Consider the following 13,366-nt stretch of genomic DNA (forward strand, 5'->3'; position numbering starts at 1 on the left):
CCCTGAATCAGCTGTGATGACCGGTGGTCCACACTCTCGAACTGGTCCTCCAGTCACTATGGATTGCCAAAAAACCCCATCTGTGAATGCACAAAGGCTTTTGCACATGCGCAGAGGGTCATTTCCAGGAAGGTATGCAAAACATGCACTTCTGTTGTGATGCTAACTGGCAGGAAGGTAAATCAAACCCAGCCCTGGTTAAGATGGAGGGTTATGATGTGGGAATACTTGGTCTGGGTTCTGGGTTAAAAGGTTTGCTTTGTACAATATTTTTTGATGGTTGTATGCAATTGGAGTCATTGTAGATAGCCTGTTATTTTCCAGTCATTCGACAATGTTCCGCCATACTCTATTCTTCCTGTTGGCTGTTCGTGACATCAACCAGAGCCCAATGGTGTTACCCAACATCACCCTGGGCTATAACATCTATGATAACTTCTTCAATGCAAGAATAACATATGAGGTCATGATGGACTTGCTGTCTACAGGGCAAGAGAATGTCCCAAACTTCAGATGTGGAAGGCAAAAGAACCTGCTGGCAGTTCTTGAAGAGATGGATTCTGAACTTTTTGATCATATTTCTACTTTCTTAGGCATCTACAAAATTCCACAGGTATGAAGCTAACATGAGCATAATTCAATGTTGTAAATTCTTCAAATTAGTCCAGAAGGCATACATTATTTATACTTCCAAACAAATCTGGAGGCAAGACAGTAGACATTGAAAAACCTGAAATAATTTTATTTCTATTAAAAGTACTGTATGTGTGCATGTATTCATACCACAATGTGGCTTGAAAACAATGCCTTGTCCTTTTCTTCAAAGAAACAAAACAAGATATAAATGAACTTGGGTCCAGTCCAGGGAATGTTTATTAAAGTTGGGTAAAGATGCCTAAACATTAGGACCATCTCTTGTTTGGAGAAATGGAATAGTAGACTGTGTCCTCTTACAAGAATGAGTGTTGGTTGGTAACATGCAATTTTTATTTATTTATCTATCTATCTATCTATCTATCTATTTATTTATTTATTTATTTATTTATTGTTATAGTTGAAAGGGATCATGCAGGCCATCAAGTCCAACCCTCTGCCTGAGCAGGAATCTTAAAGCACCCCAGCCAAATGGCAGTCTAGCCGTTGTTCCTCGTCCGGCCCTCTGGTGCCCTGAAGAATAAAGTGATCCCCTCCTCTCTGTGACATCCCCTCGTATACTTGTAGACTGATATCATGTCTGCTCTGGCCCTCCTTTTCTATTAGGCTATTTATGCCCAGTTCCCTCAGTCTCTCTTCGTAAGTCTTGGTTTCCAATCCCTTAATCATCTTGGTTGCTCTTTTTTGCACCTTCTCCAGAGTTTCAATGTCTCTTTTGAAGTGTGGTGACCAGAACTGAATACAGTACTCCAGGTGTGGTCAGACCAGGGCATAGTAGAGTGATTAGATTAGATTAGATTTATTGGATTTATATGCCGCCCCTCTCTGCAGATTCGGGGCGGCTCACAACAACAGCAGAGTGGTATTAAGACTTTCCTGGTCTTGGAGTGTATTCCCCTGTTGATGCAGTTTAGGATTGCGTTGGCTTTTTTAGCTGCTGCTGCACATTGTTGGCTCATGTTTAGTTGATTGTCCACCAAACTTCCTAACAGTAAGGACAATTATCGAATGAAATTGTGGGCATTCCATCACTGGAGGTTTTTAAAAAGAGACTGGACAGTCTCTTGCCAGAAATGGTATAGGACAGTGATGACAAACCTTTTTCTTCTTGGGTGGCAAAAATGGGAGTGCGTGCACACAATCCTTTCATGCACACCACACTGTGCATGCACACATCCACACATATGTACTCCCTGTTGGGCTGTTTTTCACCCGCAGGCTTCCCTGAAGCTTCTGTAATGCGAAAAAGGCCCCAACAGACAAACCGGAAGTTTGGAAAAACAGGAAAGACTCCTGAAGCCTGGGGAGGATGAAAACAGCCTTCCCCAATGCTGAAAATCAGTTGGCTAGCACACACCTAGGATTCATGTGATTCACAGCTGTTGGTGGCAAAAGTGCCCCACAGCATCAACTTTAATACATAAGATGTTTCAGTGATCTGATTGGTTGGTGTAATCATAATTATTAGAAGGATTGACATGGTGATTTTTATGAAGTGTTTTTTGTTTAAGGCTGGTTTCCAAATTTCAAAATTCCAAATTCATAATTATTAGAAGGATTGACATGGTGATTTTTATGAAGTGTTTTTTTTTGTTTAAGGCTGGTTTCCAAATTTCTGGCAGGCGGGACGTGTCATCTCTTTTATTTATGCAAAGGGGGCTCCTCTCAATTTCTATGGCTTCTAGAGCAATTCTTCTATATAAACACTTCATAAAAATCACCATGTCAACCAATCAGATCACTGAAACATAATCACCCAATCTATTTGCTACATTCAAACCAAATCTCCACCCCCACACTATATACTAGGAAGAAATGACAGTTGCAAACATTCCATTTTACAACAGCACGAAGCTTGGAAACTTCAGCCTGATGATGGTGAATGTGATTTCACCGAAACGTCGCATAAACATGCAAAATATTACACAGGGCAAAACCCGAACTCAGAACAATCTACATATATATATATATATATACACACACATACATACACGGGGCAAAACCCGAACTCAGAACAATATATATATATATATATATGTGTATATATATATATATATATATGCCGCCCCTCTCCGAAGACTCAGGGTGGCGAACTGCAATCATAAAACAGCATACAATAATAATCCAATACTAAAAATGATTAAAAACCCCTTAATATAAAAAATAAAATAAAAAACCAAACATACATACAAACATACCATGCATAAAATTCTAAAGGCCTAGGGGGAAAGGGAATCTTAATTCCCCCATGCCTGGCAGCAGAGGTGGGTTTTAAGTAGGTTACGAAAGGTAAGGAGGGTGGGGCAATTCTAATCTTTGGGGGGAATTGGTTCCAGAGGGCCGGGGCCACCACAGAGAAGGCTCTTCCCCTGGGTCCCGCCAAGCGGCATTGTTTAGTTGACGGGACCCGGAGAAGACCCACTCTGTGGGACCTAACTGGTCGCTGGGATTCGAGCAGCAGAAGGCGGTCCCTGAGATATGCCGCCCAACATTTTGATTCTACAGCTTCCATGCAATCATTTTCTCTTCACTCTCCACCTTCTACCAACTGCTAGTTCTATTTATCCTGTCTGAAGACTGCGGGAAAGCTGAAATAAGATGTTTACAATCTACAAAGCAATTTACACTGTGGTTTTCTCCCTGTAGCCTACCGGCAACCATAGCCAGTAGGAAACAGGCTATGATTTCATAGCAAAGCCTTTGTATCTAACAATTCTTGGAATTTCAACCTTATGTAATTTACGTTTATGTTAAAATATTTGGTAGGACAATATAGTGATTCCTTCAAGGAAATGGAAGATGTATCTGAAGAACTTGTATTCCATGAGAGAGAGAGAGAGGGGGGGGGAGAGAGAGAGAGAGAGAGAGATGTTTCATGTGAAATCCTAAATCATTTTCAGATCACAGTGATTAACTGAAGAGGTTGAATGATTCGGAGTACCATTATTATTGAGAGGTTAAATTATTCAGAATTACCAAGAATCATGGCCAGAATAAAGCACTCAATAATAAAGGCCACAAATATGTAAGCTGCACCTATGTTTTTGTAGCTTTATTGGCTCCTGAGAAACTTTCAGCTTCACAATATTTCCAGGGATGGAGTTTATCTGGATGAAAATGGAGTCCCTGTTGCTGATTTTGATATCATGCACTGGACAGTTTCTCACAACAAGTCAACTGCTGGGGTGAAATTTGGGACTATAGAAGGAGAAGTCTCCTCCAGGATCATGGTCTCCATCGACCAGGGTGCCATACTATGGCCAACATCATATGACAAGGTAGCTCTTGCTGCTTGTTTTTCGATTTTTACTTATGCTCTCAGGTACAGAATTCCGGTTCTGGTGGACAGTGGGAGGAGGGAGGAAGCCGCTGTTCCACTAGACTACGGGCTTCAACATCTTGTATAGAAGTTGCTTATGCGTGCAGTAGCCCGTTTTCTGTACAATTCAAAGTGTTCGTTATGACCTATAAAGCCCTTCATGGCACCGGACCAGAATATCTCCGGGACTGCCTTCTGCCGCATGAATCCCAGCGACCGGTTCGGTCCCACAGAGTTGGCCTTCTCCGGGTCCCGTTGACTAAACAATGTTGTCTGGCGGGACCCAGGGGAAGAGCCTTCTCTGTGGCGGCTCCGACCCTCTGGAACCAGCTCCCCCCTGAGATTAGGATTGCCCCCACCCTCCTTGCCTTTCGCAAACTCCTTAAAACCCACCTCTGCCGTCAGTCATGGGGGAACTGAAACATCTCCCCCTTGCCCATGTTGTTTTGGTGTTAGATTGCTTGTGTGCTTGTTTTTTAATATTCTGGGATTGTTTTTATGAATTTTTTAGCTTAAAATTGTTATTGGATTGGTGGGTATTGGATTTGTTATTATGTATTGTTTTTACCTTGTTGTGAGCCACCCCGAGTTTGCGGAGAGGGGCGGCATATAAATCCAATAAATCTAATCTAATATAATCTACAGGTAGTCCTCCACTTACAACAGTTCACTTAGTGAATGTTCGAAGTTAGAAAGGCATGGAAAACAGTGGCTTATCACCATTTTTCACACTTATGACCATTTTAGCATCCCCACAGTCATGTGATTTACATTCAGATGCTTGGCATCATATTTATCACAATCGCAGTGTGTGGGATCCCCTCACAATCGCAGGGTCATGGGATCCCCTCTTGCAACCTTCTGACAAGCAAAATTGCTTAACAATTGTGGCAAGAAAAGACATAAAATGGGGCATATCTCACTTAACAAATTTCTCACAGTAATGTATATTTTGGGCTCAGTTGTGGTCATAAGTTGAGGTTTACCTGTATTCTGTTCCAACATACAGGGTGAGTTCCAAAAGTAATGCAATTAAATTTTTTAAAAGTAATTTATTGAACAGATTTGCATAAACACTTAAAATTCTTCAAAGTACTTTTCTTGGGCCTCTACACATTTTTTCCAGTGACTTTGCCATGACCGGTACATGCCCTGGAAGGCGTCTTTGGGGACCTCTCGCAAGGTCTTTGTCACGGCTGATTGGATCTCTTCCATGTACGAAAAACAGGTTCCTTTTAGGGCTGCCTTAATCCAAGGGAACAAAAATAATTCTGCTGGGGCGACATCAGAACTATAGGGGGTTGGGGCAGCATTGGCACCTGGTGTTTGGCCAGGAACCCGCGGACTCGTAGCACATTGTAGCAAGGCGCAATTGTTGTGATGGAGTTGCCAGGTAGCAGAGATGTCTTTTCTCATCCTGATGACCCTTTTTCGGAGTCTTTCCAGCACATCCATGTAGTAGGCAATGTTAACTGACTGTCCTTGAGGAAAAAACTCCTTATAGACCACTCCTTTACTGTCGAAAAAGACAATGAACATTGTTTTCACTTTTGATTTACTCATTCTTGCCTTTTTGGGCTTAGGGGACTGGTCAGAGCTTTGGCATTTTTTTCTGGGTCCTATTCAAAAACCCAAGTTTCATCACCAGTGATGACGTTGTCCAAATAATCAGGTTCAATTTCTATATGTTGCAAAAGTTCACTTGAAATTTCCATTCCATTTTTTTTTCATGACACGGTCGGCGCACAGAGGTTTACAATAACTGACATCCTGCCGCTTCCACAGTTGGAGAGCACTGAGACTGGTTTCGCGGCAAAGCTTAGCATCTCCTCCACATACTCCAAATGCTTCGGTCCCAGTCCAACCAATAGGAGCGGCGTGGGAAATTCAATTGCATTACTTTTGGAATGCACCCTGTAATTCATATTGAAAAAAATTGAGATAAGTGCCAAATAAAAAAAACCTATAGCAACTTCAACTCCTTAGATATTATGTATTTTTAGCAGTTCTTCTGTAACTTAATCACAAATTGGAAATTGTTACATCATCAATTGTGTGTGGGGCCTCCACAATGTACATTATTGAACTAAAATATGAAATGGTTATTAAAATCCTATAAAATGATCTCATTTTCAATAAAAGAAAAGCTAAGGTTTCAAGGGACTACCCCACTGAATTGTATAAGCAAAAGTTGTTAAATTGAAAGTGAGGTGAGAGAAATATGATCAGTTGAATAAGGTGATTTATATGATACCGTGTTCAGCCATAAAAAAACAGGGAAAAACCCACAGAGAGACTCTTTCAGCAAAACAAAAGGCCAGATTTTGGAGATTTCCTGCCAAAGCAAAGAGGGAGAGAATGATAGAATATATAGCATTCCCCACACATACCCAAAAGAGAAACACCATTTGCCACAGAATGATTTTCCTTCAGAATGGAGAATAAAATAAAGGAACATTTCTGGATTGACAATAGAGATATTAGAAAAAGAGAAATGCCTTTCATTTGCCATTCCTGCACAGAGTCTGCCCATCCATCCATCCATCCATCCATCCATCCATCCATCCATCCATCTATCTATCTATCTATCTATCTATCTATCTATCTATCTATCTATCTATCTATCTATCTATCATTTATTTATATTTCACACTTCTTGTCGGTGCTTGTTTTCTTCCATGCAAGGCTATACAACCAAGTTTTAACCTCTTAGTAAAAGATTAAGAAATTGGGGACTTTCTTTGCCTTTGAGGATGTTTCACAATGCAGGGATAGTGGGGAAAAATGCCCTCTTCCTAGGTCTTGCCAGTCAGAATTCTTTGACTGACAATGTCTGTAACATGCCTTCCATGCCTGACTAAGTGGGATGGGCTGATGTGATAAAGTGATACATGACTTTTCCCACAAAGGTGAATGTTACTTTACATGTGTCTCCAACAGATTTTTTTAAAAAGGAAGGAAGGTGGAGTAATTTCGATGCTACTACTTCTTGGTTGAGTTGGCTCAGTGTGTTCCTTGGCTTCCAGAAATTAGTTAATTAATGTAAATCCATATGTTGTAAATTCATATGTTGCCCTAGCTGAGCACTATTTTTATTTTTAGATGGTGCCTTTTTCTAGATGTTCTGAAAGTTGTTACCCTGGATATGCCAAGGTCATGAGAAAAGAAGCACCAGTTTGCTGCTACGACTGTTCTCTGTGCATGGATGGAACATTCTCTATGCAAGAAGGTAGGTGGCTGTTAAGGGAGAGAGGAGGAGGGAGGGAAGGAGGGAGAGGGAGGGAGAAATATTGAGGATGCAATCAAAATTCATGCTGTTCTGGCTATATTTTTTTAAGTTCTTTCTTTTCTTTCTTGCTAGTTATAGACCTAATTAGCAGCATATTATTTTCATAATATCATGAAGCAAGAAAAATGAATTTCTTGAAAGGTTTCACAAACATTTCAAAGATTGGTTACCATCACTCAATTTTGCTTTTAAAATAAATAATGAAAAGCTTCTGTAATATCTCGAGTTGCTATCTGGTTTTAGAAAAGAAGACAAGTATTATGAGTATTGGAAATGTCATTTGTTTTAAAAATGGGATGATTGTTTCTAATTAACATTGGGTCCTATAAATATAGCTGAAATAAATATTGAATTATCCCTTGGTCATGTGCATATCATTGTGATATGGGTCTCAGTGGACAACTGAGTTCCAGCATGGGTTCTTATCTAGTCAGAGTCCACACTTGGTGTCCCAAGAACCACATTCCATAATGAAATCTCCATAATGAAGAATTTCTTTTCACTTACGTTAGACATAAATGGTTAAAATTACCATGTAAGACCCACCAGAGTATAAGAAAAATCTATCTACCAAGTATTCATCTGGCTAGTGTCCTTAGTCTGGTCAATTTCAGCACATTATTTTATCCCCTGGTTAGGGCTGAAAAAATATCTCTGGAAGAAGTAGCAATGTAAACAAGCCTGCGAAGACTTGGAGCTGGAAAAAAACCTTCTTCGGAGTAGTAATGAAAAACTCCTGCAAGCCAGGAAGACCATTAGCACCTCGTTAAGGCTGAAAAAAAACTTTTTTTCAGCCCTAATAAGCTGAAAAAGCTGGGAAGAGCCAGGAAGACCATTAGCACCTCGCTAGAGTTGGGGAGGGGGGGGGAAAGCTTTGAAAAAGCTACATTTTGAGTATAAGATGCACCCAAATATTCAGCTTCTTTTAGGGGTGGGGGGAAAGGTGTGTTTTATACTCGAAAGAGTATGGTAATGCCACTTTGGTCCATTATCTTCAACAACTCTCTTCTATTTGTTGGAATAATCAAATGAGTGAACTTAGTCTAACAGCCCAAACAGCATATTCCATAGCACTTCCTCACTACTGCTCATTTGCTCATTCATCCTTCATTAATATATTTTCTCACCTTCTAAATTATGCCTTAATCAAGTAAAGGCAGAAAGTATTTTCTAATTCCCCACCCATGTTTCTTTTTACTTGATTACTTTTAAAAACATGTTTTATGTATTGTAATATAAATTGGTTCATCTGCATTAGTGATGATCTTACAGCTGCAGAAACAAACACGTGCAATAAATATTTTTCAGATGCATCCCATTGTGAAAAGTGTCCAGGTGATCAGCATTCCAATAAGAAGAGAGATCAATGCATCCCCAAAGTTATAACTTTCCTATCCTATAAAGAAAATTTGGGTCTCACTCTGGTTCTCTTTGCTTTTGCCTTAGCGATAATTACTGCCTTTTTTCTAGGAATCTTAATTAAATACCGAGAAACCCCCATAGTCAAAGCCAACAACCGGGACCTCACCTATGTTCTTTTGATCTTCCTCCTACTTTCCTTCTTGACTTCACTTCTATTCATTGGCTGCCCCAACACAGTGACCTGCCTTCTTCGACAAACCACCTTCAGCATTGTTTTCTCAGTTGCTGTGTCTTCCTTACTGGCCAAGACTGTCATGGTGGTGGTGGCATTTCTGGCCACAAAGCCAGGCAGCAGAATGAGGAAATGGCTGGGGAAAAGTTTGGCCACCTCCATTGTCTTGTCCTGTTCTGGGGTTCAGGTTGGCATCTGTTTCATATGGCTGAGAATTTCTCCCCCATTCCCAGATACTGACCTATATTCTCAACCAGGACACATTGTACTGCAATGCCATGAAGGCTCAGACACCATGTTCTATTCTGCCCTAGGCTACATGGGCTTCCTGGCTGTCATCTGCTTCTTCTTGGCTTTCCTAGCCAGAAAGCTACCAGGGACCTTCAACGAGGCCAAATGGATCACCTTCAGCATGCTCATTTTCTGCACTGTTTGGATTTCCTTTGTCCCCGCCTACTTGAGCACCAAAGGGAAATACATGGTGGCTGTGCAAATCTTCTCAATCCTGGCCTCCAGTCTGGGCTTACTGGGCTGTATCTTTATCCCCAAATGTTTTATTATTATTCTGAGACCTGACATGAACACCAAGGAGCATCTAATGATGAAAAACTAGGAGGGCTCCTGATTTTAGAAATTATTTTTGTGCTACTTACTGGTGTTATAAAATAATACACCTTTTAATGAAGGTTCTTTGCAGGTGTTCTAAACAATATTTATCCATCCATGTTAGATCTCAATTATAATATCTAATTAGAGATAGTTTTGGAAGAATGGCACTTATAAATTAACTATTCAAAAATAGGATAGTGCTGAGCAAGTGATACTTATGTCTAGCTCTCAAAGTTATGGCTCTCCCAGCGACATGCTCATGATCCAAGCATTTGGCAAATGACTCTCACTTACAGTATGTCACATACATAAGTCACATCATCACCATTTTCAAACTTTCTAGCTTCCCACAAGCAAATTCAAATGGGAAGCTACCAGGGAAGCTGACAAGTCACTTCCCACCACTTTTTAACCCAAGGGTTTCCTCATTGATTTTGTATATACTGTTATCAATGTATTATTTGGCATTTTAGCAAAGTCTCTGAGGTCTATTTAGATCACAGAAGAAGTTTAAATACCTTTGCATATTCTGAATATCCAGTACCCTAGAGCAGTGGTCCCCAACGTTTTTTCCACCAGGGACCAGTTTCAGCAAGACAATTTTTCTATGGCCCAGTGGGGGCGGAAAGGGGCATGGTTGGGGGTGGGATTAAGCATGGGGGTGCTGGTCCTCCCCGCCCCTCTTTCCCGCCATCGTCCTGTGGCCGGCAGAACCTGCCTCCCAAGCCCTCTTGCCCAGCGGGAGCTAAGCGCTGGAGAGAGGGGGTCAGGCTGGCCCTCCTGCCTCCCCCCAGCCAAAAACACAAAAGCGCCCTGCGGCAGAAGCCAAAAGAGGCTTGAGCCTCTCGGTCCTTCCTGCCCCTCTGTCCCATCCATCGTCCTGTGGCCGGCAGAACCTGCCTCCCGAGGCCTCTTGCCCGGCGGGAGGCGAAGCGCTGGAGGGAAGGGGTGGCGGCATGAGGGCCGGCAGCTGCTGACTCCACGGACCGGTGCAACATGCCCCGCGGCCCGGTACTGGTCCGCGGCCCGGTGGTTGGGGACCCCTGCCCTAGAGCCATAATGACAAATCTATTGCATGCATGCCACAGGTGGCACAGAGAGTCCTCTCTATGGGCATGGAAGCCATCACCCATGTTCAGCTCTACTGTGTGTGCATGCATGTCTCCCACCAGCCAGCTGATTTTTGGGTCTCTACTGTGTGTGTTGCTGGGGTGTATGGGGGAGCTGTGTGCACATGCAATGGGGTGGGGGAGCATGGTCGATTACATGCACATGCGCTAGTAGGTGAGGTACACAGGGAGGGTAGTCATCTGTGCATTGCATTATAGGTTATAAGTGCAGAGAAGCCTGCTAGGCCTAAATGGGGCACAAGAAGGTGCAGTGTACCCCCCCACAGCCCATTTTTCCTCTCAGGAGGCTACAGGGAAGCCTACTAGGCCCAAAACAGGGCACAAGAGATGTGGTGCAGTCCCCCCGTGGCCCATTTTTGCTCCCAGGAGGCTGCAGGGAGGCCTATTAGACCTCCAAAGGGGTGCAGGAGGGGTCACATGCACATGCATGGGAGCGAAGCACACAGGGGGTCACACATGCATTGCATTATTTTGGACACACAACAACAAAAAGATTCACCATCATTGCCCTAGACCCTCTCACCCAGAAGAAGGAGAAGGAAGCCAAGATGGTGAAGGGTATTTGAATTGGAGTAAGACACAAATGATGCACTGCAACCTTCTCAGTGTAGTAAAGGGGATGTCAAGGTTCCAACTGATGGACCCAACCAAAGCAAGCAAGCACGATCAAGACAGTCCAATCTTTTTAGGCAAAACTTTATTGAGTTCATCATTTTGGCATGTTTGAAAGCAAAACCAGATCTAGATATTTCCTGCGCTAATACCTATATTGTTAAAGTTCAAATTCCAGCACACACACACACAATTATTTAAAGGTGAATACTGACACTATTCTCAGAGCTTCACCAATGGGGGAAAAACATGACTGTAGTTTTTATAATTACAAGGGATGTAATACTACTGCCACATTCTTAACTTACTCCTTTATAATAATCGGAGAATACTGAATAGCTGAAGAAGCCAATGTGAATATATGTATTTTTATGCTGCACCATGAGGCAAAATTAAAGAGGCTGTTTCAAAACACTGTTTAATACTAAACTTTGTTTAGTATTAAAGTAAGAAATACCCGGCCAACGGTTTTAACCGTCGGCCGGAGTTGCCTCAGGGGTGGGGGCGACGATGAATCAGCTCTTTCGAGCTGCGAACTTCCGGGTTCTTCGGAAACCGGAAGTTCGGCTTCTGGCAGCGCGCCAATGAGGGCGCGCTGCCGGCTGGCTGAGGAGGGTCCACGGATCGCCCTATTTAAAGGGCGATCTGCAGGGGATCCGCACCGTTTTCCTTTTTAGCAAACACCCGCCCGCCCTCCGCTATCACCAGTGTGTCCTCCAGAGGTCGCCTCGGGGCCGAATAGGAATTTTTTGCCGCCTCCCCTTTAGAGGCGGCCGTTTTTTCGCCTATTCCACACTGACGGGTGCGGATTGGATTGGTTAGGGGGTGTGGTGTGTTTAGATAATAAATAGGCCTCCCTTTGGTCATTGGGGTTAGGCAGGTTTGGGGCGGAAATGGGCAATTAGATGCAACTGCGCATGCTCCTTTCAGGGCATCATTAAAGGGTGATGGACCGCCTCTCTCCAGGAACTAGAGGTTTGAGCAACGTCGGGGATTGGAGAGAGGATGTCCATGGGAATCACCGGATCCAATGTCCCACGGGGATTGGAGGGTGATCTCCTCCCACACGCAGAGGCGTGGCTAGGATCCAGGTGAAGGTGGTACCTTCACCTGGTTCAGCAAGGAGTTATTGCCCAATGTTGCCAAAGAATGTTATGGTAGGAATTTCCGCCCCGTTAGTTTTGGCTCTGCAGGTCCTTAGTTTGTTTTGAATTAAGTATTCAAATTTATTTATGCAAATTTATTTAAAGTTATTTAAAGTTATTTAAATATGTTAATTAATAAATGACTCTTAATTAATCCACAATCCATGTCTCAGAGTCTTTACTCCGCCTCCGGGGGCAATCCTGTTTCCTTTTTTTCTTTTTTTTTGCCAAGCAGTGGAAATGGCTTTATTAAGTTTACTATATTTTTCATTTTTATTATTATTTTTTATTTTTAGGCATCACAATATTTTAACACAGTTTTATACCAGTTTTCATAAGTTATTACTACTTGGTAATGTACTTTATACATTATACAGTGGTACCTTAAGATACGAACTTAATTGGTGCCGGGAGGAGGTTCGTAAGGTGAAAAGTTCGTAAGACGAAACATTGTTTCCCATAGGAATCAATGGAAAAGCAATTAATGCGTGCAAGCCCAAAACTCAGAAACCGGGAAGCCGGCCGCCACCACCAAAGGAGGCTTGAGCCTCCCTTTGCCCCACGCTGCTTCGCCCTGCCTGTTGTCCTGGGTGAAGTGCTGGGGGGAGGGAGTCAGGAAGGTCCTCCTGCTCCCCTCCCCAGCCAAAAACACAAAGACAGGCAGGGCGGAGCAGCGTGGAGCAAAGGGAGGCTGAAACCGCCGACGGCTTCAGCTTCCCATTGCTCCGTGGGAGCGGCAGACCGGCTTTGTATTTTTGGCTGGGGGGGAAGCAGGAGGCGCAGGATCGGGCCGGCGGCGGGCGTGCCGCGAGATAGCAGGTCAGCATCCTGGGCGGCTGGGCGGCGGGCGAGGAGGCGCGGCCGAGCAGACCTGGCTCTGGCTCCGGCTAGACCTCCAGCGAGGATGGGGCAGGCAGTGGGCGCGGCGGCAGCGGTAGCGGCGAGGGTGCATCTGATTTGGGGCTGGCGGCCCCCGACACAGTGGGGAACATCAGCGCGGGAGGCAGGAGAGGA

General features: G+C 43.3%; 1 protein-coding gene across 1 annotated transcript; it reads left to right on the plus strand.

Annotated features, from left to right (window-relative positions):
- The first annotated feature begins 334 nt into the window (after nucleotides 1–334).
- On the plus strand, nucleotides 335–9,469 carry LOC139159357 (vomeronasal type-2 receptor 26-like). The gene is made up of 2 exons (XM_070736676.1): nucleotides 335–613; nucleotides 8,591–9,469. Exons 1-2 carry the CDS (start codon nucleotides 335–337, stop codon nucleotides 9,467–9,469), a joined length of 1,158 nt encoding a protein of 385 aa, XP_070592777.1.
- The last annotated feature ends 3,897 nt before the right edge of the window (nucleotides 9,470–13,366 follow it).

Source organism: Erythrolamprus reginae, chromosome 2, assembly GCF_031021105.1.
Source record: "Erythrolamprus reginae isolate rEryReg1 chromosome 2, rEryReg1.hap1, whole genome shotgun sequence".
NCBI classification, from domain to species: domain Eukaryota; kingdom Metazoa; phylum Chordata; class Lepidosauria; order Squamata; family Dipsadidae; genus Erythrolamprus; species Erythrolamprus reginae.